Raw genomic sequence first — 12,962 nt, 5'->3', positions numbered from 1 at the left:
CAAATAGAAATAGCTTTCTGCCCTGCTTGTCAGGGAAGGAGCAGAGCCTCTGTAATAGCATGGCAGTATAGCTGAGAAGACTCCTTCTCACCTAATTAGGATTGTAAAATGCTGCATCCTGACAGCAGATGTGGACCCTGCAAATGTCCACTCAAATCTTTATTGTATTATTGCATTATATTTTATATAGTTTCTAAGGGAGTGCACTCTGTGGATGTCCCAGTAATTATTATAATTGTATAATATATATATTTATATATATATTTATATTTATTTATTTATATTCACTACTCTAGATCCCATGTTACTTATCTGCAAGGTAAGTTTGGGCTATATTCAAAGCAGAAAGAAAGAAACTTGAGCCAGCGCTGGGTTTTAAAGGAATATTCCATCCTTTTCCAAATATATAAAAAAATCCATATACAAAAGGGGTGGATGCATCAGATAGCAGGCCTACGCGTTTCAGACAAATCACTTGTCCTTACTCATGGCATGTTCCTCACCCATTTATTTCTAGGGACTATATTGTCAGCTGCCAGATGAAGACGGATTCTGCTCAGAGCATGCCCCCAGCACAGATTAGCAGCAGTACCAAGGGGACACAGAGAAGCAAAAAAAATAAATGGGGAAGGTATTTTTATATGCTAGAAACACTGCGAATTACTTTTAAACAGCTAATAGCATTTCTAGAGTGAAAACGATTCACAAAAAAATAGTGAGAATACGGCTGACCTTTTTGCACTTGTCATCAATGAGTGGTACAATGAGAACGATGATGTTATTGTGGAAGTTAAAATGGGAAAGAGAAAGCATGAGGTCACACAGGCACATCACTGCCACCTCTGCCAGTCCTTTATATGCTTTCAATGACACCACTTCACTCTTCTTTGTCTTCATTTGCTTCCAATCTGTGTGATATAAGACACCTTGAGACTCCAAGAAGATTTAGGCAGACCATTTTATGCAAATTATATAATCAGGGTTGCAAAAGTGGGGTTCACAAGCCTTCTTTGTTTGCCTCCTAATGTCCAATCCTATAACAAACAAAGGTCTAGAGACTATAGAGATGGCACAGAAACAGATTCATACACAGAGAGAGTGACTGCTGGTATACATACATGGAAATTTGTCATTCACTATGTGGGCGTTCACTATGTGGGCGATGGACACAGGACCGAGTCCTAATAGCATTTAAACATCAAATTAAAGAAAACTATATATCCCTAGGTGAAGCATTCCCACTATCATATTCTGCTCTCAGATAGTGTAGCATACAAGAGATCTGCATTACTGTCTAATGTTTTTACTTTAAAGCGGTTCTGTCACATATTTATGCTGCCCTGTCTGAATATACTTGGACTCAAGCTTGCCCCCCGCCGCAAGTAGAAGTACTAAATACTCAGAATTACGGCACATTACCTAATAAGTGACAGCACTATGTAATCAGCGTGTCTGCCATTTCTTTATGCGGTCATAAGAAAAAGCAGCATAAATGTGACCAATGCGCTTTAAAATATATGATAATTGTATGGAAAGATGTTTTTCATGCCAATGTCACATTAGATTACCTTTTATTGTTTGCTCCAGGTTTTCCAGATAAAACTTGTATTGACTGATCAGACCTTCTTCAAATTCTCTGAGCTTCTGAGTTTCTTTCTTGACCTAGTTGACAAAATTGAAATAGATGTAACAAACATACAAATTATTAAAATAGCAATTGGTGTCTATAAAGTAAAAGGCAGTTATAAGAAGCCACAGTTCAGATGTAAAGATATACATCCCACACATTAAAGGGAATGTGTTGCCAGCAAAACATGTTTTTTTTTTTTTAGTTAAACAATTAGTGTGTAGGTGATTAAACATTGTTCTAATTTTTTTTTTTTTTTCACGAGTCAGGAAATATTATAAACTAGATTCTAATTTATAACATTTCCCAGCACTGGTCACTAGATGGAGCTATTCCCAAAATTGCAGCATTGCATGTGGTAAAGCAACCACATTGCTTTATGCTGCAAAATTGGGTAAAAAGCCCTCGCTCTAGTGAGCTCTCAGAATCCCCCCCTCCTTTATCCTGGCTAGTGCCGGGATAAACGAGGGGTTTGAACGGTCTAACCTCCTACACTGTGTGTCGCCATTTTTTGAGCTAACACACAGTGTAGTAGGTTTACATACAGTAGTAAACACACACTGAACACAAACATACATAGAAATCCCTTACCTGCTCCAGTCGCCGCCGCTCCCTCCGGTCCATCCGCTCCGTCTGCTGCCGCTGCTCCATGTGCACAAGTCCGGAAGCCGCGACCGGAAGTAGTAATCTTACTGTCCGGCCGCGACTTCCGGTCCACAGGAAAATGGCGCCGGACGGCGCGCATTTCAAATTGAACTGTGTGGGAGCGGCGCATGCGCCGTTCCCACACAGCGGCGTACATGTTAGTGGATGGAACGGGCCCCATTCGCAGTCCCTATGGGACTGGAGCTGCCGTATTCCATGTCTTTATGTGTCGTTAATCGACACATACAGAAATGGAAAAAAAAATGGCAGCCCCCATAGGGAAGAAAAAGTGTAAAAATAAGAAAAAGTAACACACAAACACACAAATTAATCCAAACGTTTTTAATAAAGCACTAACATCTTTAACATATTAAAAAAAAAATTGTGGTGACACTGTTCCTTTAAAGAGTAACTACACCTTTTTTTATTCTTTTGTTGTAAATCTCTTATTTTTGGATATAACAAAATACAGAGTCATATGAGATATAGAAACAAATTACAAAATTTCGCCATTCTGCGACAGTACATTCCATAACACAATAGCATTAACACAGAAAAAAGAAGGTACATTTCTCATAATTTTAAGATGTTAATATTCACAATAGAATTGTGCAAAATTTTCAGCCTCTGATAACTGTAAGAATGAACTAGGAAACTATATACAGGAGTCCCTTTCAATGTAAAGCTTACGGAAAGATCTGAGTAAATTAAATATGTCTGCACAGTAGTCGTATAACAACAAAAAATAGAATTGTCCTTAAAGGGAAGGTGTCTTGAATTTTTTTTTTTATCACATTGCTTTTAATATATTAACATAAATTTTATTTATTTGTGTTCTACTTTTTTCTTTCTTTTACTTCTCTATGGGGGCTGCCATTTTTTTTTTTTCATTTCTGTATGTCGATTAACGACACATACAGAGATGGAATACGGCACATACATCCCCATAGAGAATGCAAACGGGAGCCGTTCCATTCACTGCAGCGTACGCCGTCTGTGTGGGAACTGTGCATGCGCCGCTCCCACACAGACCAAAACAAAGCTCGTTAGCAGAGCGAAATCCGGCGCCATTTTCATGTGGACCGGAAGCCGCTGCCGGACAGTAAGAGGACGACCTCCGGCCATATGTTCAAGGAAGCGAAGGCGCAAGGAATAGGAGCAGAGGAGCAGGTAATTTATGTTTGTGTATGTGATGTGTGTATTATGTTCGTGTATGTTCGTGTTATACTGTCTGCTGAGCCCTGTATCTAATCCTCCTACACTGTGCAGTTGCTCAGAAAATGGCGGCACACAGTATAGGAGGATTGAACACATTCAAACCCTTCCTTCTCCTAGCACTAGCCAGAATAAGGGAGGGGGGTTTGTGTGAGGACACTAGAGGAGAGTGTGTTCACCCCAAATTTGCAGCATAAATCAATGAGGTTGCTTTACCACAGTGACCATGCTGCAATTTTGGGAACTGCTCCCTCTAGTGGCCAGCACATTGAAATGTTATAAATTAGAATCTAATTTAAAATATTTCCTGACTTGTGAAAAAATTAAAACAATGTTTAATCACTTAAATAATTGTTTTAACTAAAAAAAAAAAAAAAAAAATTTCTAGCGACACATTCCCTTTAAGCCTTGGAATGCAGCAGGAACGGAATGGGTAAATGAAGGTAGCAGAGAGCTACAATGCAGGGGGGGGGGTTTACTAGTTCTGCTGATAATAAATCTAAGAGACTTGCCACAGAAGTTATGTCCAAAGAGCAGTCATAAATCACATGCAGACTTTGGGGGAAAGTTATCAACCTTTGCACACCAGAAAAGTCACAAAAGTGCCCAAGAGTGACAATTTGCTGACAAAATTGCGACTTGCCCTATTTGCGCCACCCACGAGACTTTTGTAGAAAGGGTTCGTAACCTCTGCTAAAGAGCGTGACCACTGCATCCCAACAAATTTATTATAATTTACGCTAAGTCAATTGTAACATACGGACATGTTAAAGGGCCTATTAAACTGGCCAATTTTGGCGGATGCAACGAGCGCTGATCGACGAGACAGCTCGATCGGCGCTCATTTGCTCCAGTCACAAGGTGCTATGCATTGTGACGAGCGCTCGTTACTCCGATCGCTCGTCCTCATACATTACCATCAATGAAGATATTAAAACATTTTTTAACCCCTTAAGGACATGGCCAATTTTGGCCTGGAGGACAGAACAATTATTTTTTAGATTTCCCTCATTTTTTGTACGACTTAGTTGTATGAGACTTTGATTTTTGCGGGACGAGTTCTACTTTATGTAGGTACCATGTTTTGGTACAAATACATTATCGTTTAATCGATATAAATTTTTAATTTGGCATAAGTTTTAATAAAAAAAATATTTTTACACCATACACCGATCTTAAATAATGTTATACATTTGTTGTACAGGTTGTTACGGTCGTGGCGATACCAAATATGTCCATATTATTTCAAGTTTTGGGACTTCTAATTTACAAAATATATTTATTGTAAAAAATGTGTATTTAACATTCATTTGTTTTAAATTAATTTACATTTTTTTTTTTTAATCCCATAGAGGGATTTTTCATTTTAGATTTTGTAACTGTAATGTACCGGCATATATCTATATGCCAGGTCCCACACAGTGCTATGATTAAAGTCCCACACAAACTTTACCGAAGTGTCAGGAGTGTGAATAGACATCACATCCTGGCTGGAGGCAATGTCTATTCACTCTCAAGACACTTCAGTAAAGTTAATGTGGGTGTATGTGACAGCACAGCGTGATCTCGCGAGATCACGCTGTGCTGAGTACAAATGGACATGAATGGAGAGAAGTGTATGAAGCCGATTGGTCACTGATTGGTCAGCGTCATACCCTCCTCTGCACAACGCCCACTTGGTCAAAAGTTAACACACGCCCAGTTGGGCATTAAGAAACGAATTAGCATAAATCTAAAATTGCTCATAACTTGCTAAAAAAAAATGATCGTTATTCAAAATAAAAACCACTGCTGTTATCTACATTCCAGCGCCGATCAGATTATGTAGGAGATAGGGCACTTATAATGTGGTGACAGAGCCTCTTTAAGCTAATTTTCAAGTCAGCAGCATGCTCTCTAAATGTGGCGCATTTGTTCCTTATTTTTTCTGCGGATTTCACACTTTGCAATGTGAAAGGTGAAGTCTGTGTCAAATCTGCATGCAACAAATCCATGGTGGCAATTGTCTCCCACCTGTGACCCCAGCCTTATGCACCAGTTACACGGTTCTTTTGGTACAGCCTGCTCCTCGTATGTTTTATCTATTAATAGAAAGCATTTTCTCTCACCCTAGAAGTCTTTTCTTCTTCTGTCAAGGGGCGAATCTTGAAGGAAGGGGTGATATCCTTGAATATTTCCATTAATGAAATCAGCACAAGCTTGCGGATGGTTACTGCCACTGTAGAGTCCTGTTCCATCAACAGGGCACGCAGCTCCTTCAGTTTTTTAATCTATTGAGGTAAAGACATAAAATAAATCACTTTTATACACATTTCTTTCCCTGTCTGATTTCTCAACTTAGATTGTGAACCAAAACAACAGTGACACCAACTAATAGTCAAGTCTATTTTTCGCCTAATCAGGACCAGTTTTATGGGTTTTTTTTTTAATGCAGAATAAATTATAATAATATTTGAACCCACAGACTATTCCCTTTTCCTTAACAGAGATCATTCTTCGGGAAGCATTAGTAAACACTATATAGGAAAACCTAGTGGTAACTTTCTCAGTTCCTCCAGAGGCCGCTGCACTGTGATGGGCCAGGGATGTTTTTTAGGGTTGGCAGTCGATATCCTGCAGGTGCATCACAAATGCAAACTATACAAAATATAGTAAACATTACAACTAACATATATACCTTGTTTGGACATTTGAAAAAAAATATGAAGTCTCTATTAAAGGGGCTGTCTTCATTAGGAGGTGCATATGGATGTCACAGAGGTGGTCCACACTGTACTGGGTCTGTCCCTTACATAGTCGGCCATTGATATAAATTTCTGCATGTAATACTACATTTCCACCAACATTGGCTCCTGCAGGGGAGATTTCTATCTAGACACCGCTTCTCCCATGAGAACAGTTAAACGCTAGGGGTTAAATAAGCTGGACCTGTAGTGATCAGCTAAATCTTTTCCAAAAATATACACTCTAAGCATTCGGAGACCAGAAATCCTGACCTATACCTGCTTGAAGAGGACTGCAGAGATACATACTTAGCCAAAGAACAAATTTGAGCTCAGACGCTTCTTAAAAAAAAAATACAAACCACACACACTGTTCTCTGGATCTGCCAGTATAGCCGACGCCAAGGTAGCAATGTGAACTTTCTTCTGTTCCAGCATGGCTCTCCTATGTTCGATCAGTTCTTCTGTGCTAAGTACACGTACTGGCTCTACAGGGACAACTGGAAGGACAGATCTAGCCATTATCAGCAAATGTAACATGTAAATGATATACACTGTTGTCTAACTACACAACCAAGGGGTGGTTTTGCAAATGGGTCTAAATGAACTGAGCACTAAGAGCGGAATTTATTAACACGAGCCTTTCATACGCCACTCTTAATATAAACAAAGTTGGAGCAAAATGTGCCTAATTTATCAGTGTCCAATCTACTACCGCTATGAGCTGCCGTACATCTGCGCCATAATTGACCCCAGTTTCTGGCAAACATCATAGTAAATGTGTCTGATTTGGAAAGCTTTGCCTACCTTTTTTAAAACGTGCCCAGCGCAGCGTAAAAGTTGAAAACAGGTGTGTGCCAAAATTTGTGACTTGCCAGAATACTGACGTTCAATGTTTAATAAATTCACCCTGTGTTTGTAAGCGGCTTTATATTGAAATTCAGCAACCAAGCATAGGCTGTGTGTAATAACACATAACAGTATGTGGACACTTTGTATACACTAAGCCCTAAATATGCACCATGTCCTTATACACTGGCAAGTTTTCCAAAAGTCACAACATGAAACTGCAGCACCTATGGAGAAGGAGGGGGGGGGGGGTGAGGGTTGTCTATCTTTTCTAGACTGCTGGAAGTATAAACCTACTAAGAAGGGCATTGATATTTTGCGAGCCTCTCTGCTTTTTCGTCATCACTTTTTGGAAAACCATAGAAGAAGTCAAGTTAGCAACAACCTCTCTAAACCCACGGGATAGTCATCATAGATAACTGGGGGTATGCTTAGGAAACTTATTGTGGATCCACAAGCCCCTGTTCAAAATGTATTCAAAACTATTTCCAATGGTAAGGTAAGATTCAGATAATGGTGGGAAATATTCTGGGTGGTGTACCCTTTGAAAGTAGGTGCCAGGTCTATAAAACACTTTTATTCCACCTTCTATGCAATGTCTAGTAATTTTAATCTATGTGAAAACTAAAAATAAACAGCAATACAATACAGAGCTAAAGTGGCAGAATAGTTACCTTCAGGCTCTTCTGTATCGGTCTCCACATCCTCCCCCTGATCCTCAGTAGGGACAACTGCAGAAGATAGATAGGTGGTTATATTGGCAACACGGTTCAAGCCCTACGACATTGCTGATGAGTTGCAGCAAACTTCGAGGATTACTACAACCACTATCTCAATATATCCCTAAGGGAAATAGTCATAGGTCACCTTGTAACCATGACAAAAAAAAAAAAAAAACTTTTCTTCACATGAAGTAGTGGTACGGTCTTTATGAACCAATAATTTAACTGCGACTTGTGAGTGACGTCATGGAGCCACAGCCTAAACTATCCGGCACCAAAGAATACAATAAAAAGCAGTCTTCAGTTACCTGGCTTCTCCATACTCTGGGGAATAATTCCACGTTTATCTTTTATGGGCAGGAGATGAATGACTTCTTTCTCAGGTTCCGTCTTCATACGCCTGGGCATCTTTTCGTACTTATCGATCACACTGTCCCGTTTTCGTTTTAGGGCATGGACAGGTTCACTTTTAAATAAGAAGGAAATGTCTTCATGAGATTACATTGTGAACATTTACTTAACCAAGGACAATTTCTTTCCGCTACTTCCGGTCTATCAATCATCGGTTTACAGGAGCATGTGAGACTAGAAGCTAAAGCTTTCCTGAAACATCACTTACTGTAGTATCAGCAATTCCATAATCTTCTATTTATATATCTATTATATTGATGAGAAATGCTTTCTTTACAGGCAAGTGTGAGTCAGGTGATAGGAGAAAGCAGCTGCGGGGTCCTTCTTTACACCACTTGCATTCAATGAAAGCAGGGAACATAGCGGCTGTTGTGACGGGTATTCTGCCAACTACACTGACTGGTGAAGCAGCAAGGAATAGGACTCTTCTCTACCAGAATACCAAAATGGTTCCTGCTTACTGCTCCCTATTACACAAGTGATGGCTGTACGCTGTGAGAAACAATACGTCATCCATAGTGTGTAGCTGAAGCTTTATCTGCAAACTAGGCCTAGAATTGAATACATTTCACCTTTACTGCTCAGCATCAGCCACCACAGTATCCGTGTTATACCTGGAGGAGAGGTCCCGGGTTACAAAGGATGCCCTTTGAGCCATTTCTCGCATCAGCTGTAGATCATCTTCATCCATCATGTCCAAAGGAAGGGATTCGTCTTCTAACTCATTCTCTTCAATAACTGCAGGAACAAACAGAATGTAAGACTGTGACTTCCAAAGTAAAACAAAGGTTGTGCCATTGTAGTCTGCCCGACCATGTATTAGTACATAACTAGTCACCACTAGTACCTGGCTGCTTCTTCTTAACTCTATCCAGGGGCACCGGCTGTTTGGAGTGGACATCTCGCACGGCTTCACGGAGCTTCTTCTGCTCTTTCCTGTGCTTCTTTGCTGTACTATCTTGCTTGAATTGCTTATTCTTTAACTTGTTGTCAAGTTTTATCTTGCTCGTCTTTAGGAGCTTGCGGAAGCTTGGAGCCTGCTTACGATTTCTTTTCTGGAAAAAGAGAAAAAAAAACAAGTAACAAGAGGAATCATCGGATTGTGATTTATCTCAAGTTGACAATGTCATGACCTGAATCACATGCATTCAAGTAATGGGCTTTATCGCATGCCAATATGTTATTGCTAGTACAGAAAAAAAAGCTCCCAACAATCCTAAAAAATTATTTCACTGGAATAAATACATCTGGTTGATCTGCAACGTGAAGCGCCCACACTAGCCAATCGTCTCGGCTAATGGAACTGTTCAACATTCAATTACATATCAAAGGTAATATCCTCCCTAAAAATACCAGAACATCCTCAGACATCCCGCAGCAGTTATAAAAGGTACGTCCCCAATATACCTTACCTTCAAAATTCCTTACTGTTCCCTCCCTGCTACTGTTTCAAGTCCCCTGTCGCATCTGTTTACATACATAGCGCCACCATTCTGGGTAGAGCGTCACTGCAGTGGCCATGATCGTCTGGCGTGCTCGCATGAGGGTCATCACACAGCAGTATAAAACAGATGCAGCGGGGAGGACCCCCCAACAGCGGCAGTGAGGAATTGTGACGGTAAGAATATTGAGAAGTGTATTTTGTTTTCCAAAAATTTTGAACAGTGTTAAAAGGTTTTCTTTTATCCATGTAAAACCCCTTTAATTAACAACAAAGACATTTAGTAACTTTGTAAAAATATTGCATTACATATATGGTAGTGATTCGCTACTGTATTATACTCCTCAGCTGCAATCAGAGTTCTGCTGGCTCTTATTGGAAACAGAAATTCCTAAGGCTATGTTCACACGGAGTATTTTGCCGAGTTTTTTGACGCGGAAACCGCGTCGCAAAACTCGGCAAAAACGGCCCGAAAACGCCTCCCATTGATTTCAAACTGCCTCGCGGGAAAAAGAAGCGACATGCCCCATCTTCGGGCGCTTCCGCCTCTGACCTCCCATTGACTTCAATGGGAGGCAGAGAAAGCGTATTTCGCGCAGTTTTATGCCCGCGGCGCTCAATGGCCACGGGCGAAAAACGGCGCGAAAATCGGCGTGCAGGGAGAGGAATATCTGCCTCAAACTTCCAAACGGAATTTTGAGGCAGATATTCCTCCTGCAAAATACCCCGTGTGAACATAGCCTTAGGCTGGGATCACACAACATTTTTTTTTTCATTCACAACCACCTGAAAAAAATTGCTTGCAGATTTGTAAAGTTACAAGCCTTTTTTAACGGATGTGTCTTTTTGTACCTGATTTTTAAAAGTCTAATAAAAAGTCTATAAAAACCTGTAAAATCACTACGGCGCTGTGGTTGCTATTGACCACAGCATTTAAGGGGTTAAAAGGCTGGGATCAGAGTAATTTCCTACACCGCCTGTTAGAGCGAGGTGTCAGTCGTAGAATTATCTGCATTTTTTACGGATGCTTTCTACGGCCCGGACATCTTCCTGTAAATATACGGGAAGGGGTCCGTTGGCCATAGAAATGAATGGGTCAGTATTTTGATCTGCAATTATGGTCCACAATTGCAGATCAAAATTACGGTTGTGCACATGGGGCCTTACTTATTCCCTCGGATTCTGAATAGATAACCCGTCGGATTAGCCCCATTTATTTGGGCTATGATTCAACAAAAATTTATCTTAAGCAAACATTATACCATCAGGTATAACTATCAATTAATCAGAATACCAAAAATATACCTGATATAAAAATAACGTCAATAGACAATGAAATAACAAATATAAATCTTTATTATCCCATAAGGGAAAAATTACCCCCAAAAAACATACATTTAAAACACAGAAAATAAAAACACCCCGGATTGGAATGTCCAACATATCCCATAATAATAGCCATGAAATATTACAATGTTGTAATGCTATAAAATATTGCCTGAAGATCAGAAATCTAGAATGATCAACTAGCTACGGCATGAGTATTACACAAAACTCATATGTAGATATATAAAGCCACATCAATATCTAAATTGGCTATTTATTTACCTGGGGTGGACATGATGAAAGCTACCCAATCCGAGGACCACCTCGACGCGCGTTTCGCTTCCTTCGTCAGGAGGTGAATATGCTAGTTGTTTCCCCTCCTTAAAGAGGCTCTGTCACCAGATTTCGCAACCCCTATCTGCTATTGCAGCAGATAGGCGCTGCAATGGAGATAAGAGTAACGTTTTTATTTTTAAAAAACTAGCATTTTTGGCCAAGTTATGACCATTTTTGTATTTATGCAAATGAGGCTTGCTAAAGTCCAAGTGGGCGTGTTTAAAGTAAAAATGCAACTGGGCGTGTATTATGTGTGTTACATCTGGGCGTGTTTACTTCTTTTACTAGCTGGCAGTTCTGACGAGAAGTATCATCCACTTCTCTTCAGAACGCCCAGCTTCTGGCAGTGCAGACACACAGCGTGTTCTCGAGAGATCACGCTGTGTCGTCACTCCCTTCCTGCCCCAGGTCCTGCATCGTGTCGGACGAGCGAGGACACATCGGCACCAGAGGCTACAGTTGATTCTGCAGCAGCATCGGCGTTTGCAGGTAAGTCGATGTAGCTACTTACCTGCAAACGCTGATGCTGCTGCAGAATCAACTGTAGCCTCTGGTGCCGATGTGGCCGACACGATGCAGGACCTGGGGCAGGAAGTGAGTGACGTCACAGCGTGATCTCTCGAGAACACGCTGTGTGTCTGCACTGCCAGAAGCTGGGTGTTAACGAACAGAAGTGGATGATGCTGATTCGTCAGCATCATACACTCCCATTCCTAACGCCCAGCTAGTAAAATAAGTAAAAACGCCCAAATGTACGCACATAATACACGCCCAGTTGTACTTTTACTGTAAACACGCCCAGTTGTACTTTTGCAAGCCTCATTTGCATAAATATAAAAATGGTCATAACTTGGCCAAAAACGCTCGTTTTTTAAAAATAAAAACGTTACTGTAATCTACATTGCAGCGCCTATCTGCTGCAATAGCAGATAGGGGTTGCAAAATCTGGTGACAGAGCCTCTTTAAGTACAGGCTCAAATGAGATGATGTTAATCAGCGCATGACAGATCACGCCCATCTCCATGTGTCAGACCGTCCGCGTCACGGCCGGAAGTTGTACCTGGAAACCAGGACTCGTTCTCAAACCTATTTGACAACTTCCGGTCCGGCGCATAAGAGATCACGCGCTCGCATCAAGTACCCAGTGAGTAAAACAAGGAGCATATTAACAATAGAGGGAAAGTGTCATCAATGGAATCGATTTATGAAGCGCCAAAAACCCAAATACAGATACAAAAATAGTTGATATATGAAAAATGCATAAATAAATAAATATCCAATCCATAAGGCGGGATTCACACGACAGGGTTTCCCGGCCGGGTGCCGGCCGTTCATAAATCGGCCGGCACCCGGCTGCATTAGGAATAATAGACCCCTAATGGGGCTATTCACACGACCGATTTTTTGACGGCCGTCAAAAAATAGGACATGCTCTATTTTCGGCCGGGTGCCCGGCCACCATAGAAGTCTATGGGGCCGGGTAATACCCGGCCATCACCGGAATGTGTCCCGAGTGATGGCCGGGTCTACCGTCGCTCGCGCACTCTCTCTCCTCCTCCTCACAGTGCATGTGAGGAGGAGGAGGGTCTTTTATTGCTCGCTGTAGGAGTCTGAATCCCCAATCCCCGGCCGGGGATTGGGGATTCCGCTACAGGAGAAGTGCGTGA

At 41.1% G+C, this 12,962-nt stretch overlaps 1 protein-coding gene across 1 annotated transcript in view; it reads right to left on the bottom strand.

Annotated features, from left to right (window-relative positions):
* Window positions 1–12,962, bottom strand: part of NOC3L (NOC3 like DNA replication regulator) — a 48,986-nt gene that overhangs the window by 27,393 nt on the left and 8,631 nt on the right. The window contains exons 2-9 of the mRNA XM_075841413.1: window positions 9,040–9,247; window positions 8,807–8,930; window positions 8,090–8,247; window positions 7,734–7,790; window positions 6,580–6,710; window positions 5,596–5,757; window positions 1,569–1,662; window positions 733–908 (exon numbers count right to left, since the gene is read on the bottom strand). Of these exons, the coding sequence (XP_075697528.1) occupies window positions 733–908; window positions 1,569–1,662; window positions 5,596–5,757; window positions 6,580–6,710; window positions 7,734–7,790; window positions 8,090–8,247; window positions 8,807–8,930; window positions 9,040–9,247 (1,110 nt within the window). The remainder of the gene's footprint in view (window positions 1–732; window positions 909–1,568; window positions 1,663–5,595; window positions 5,758–6,579; window positions 6,711–7,733; window positions 7,791–8,089; window positions 8,248–8,806; window positions 8,931–9,039; window positions 9,248–12,962) is intronic.

Source organism: Rhinoderma darwinii, chromosome 11, assembly GCF_050947455.1.
Source record: "Rhinoderma darwinii isolate aRhiDar2 chromosome 11, aRhiDar2.hap1, whole genome shotgun sequence".
Taxonomy (NCBI): Eukaryota; Metazoa; Chordata; class Amphibia; order Anura; family Rhinodermatidae; genus Rhinoderma; species Rhinoderma darwinii.
Note: the sequence above shows the minus strand (reverse complement) of the source record. Positions and strands in the feature narration are given on the sequence as shown.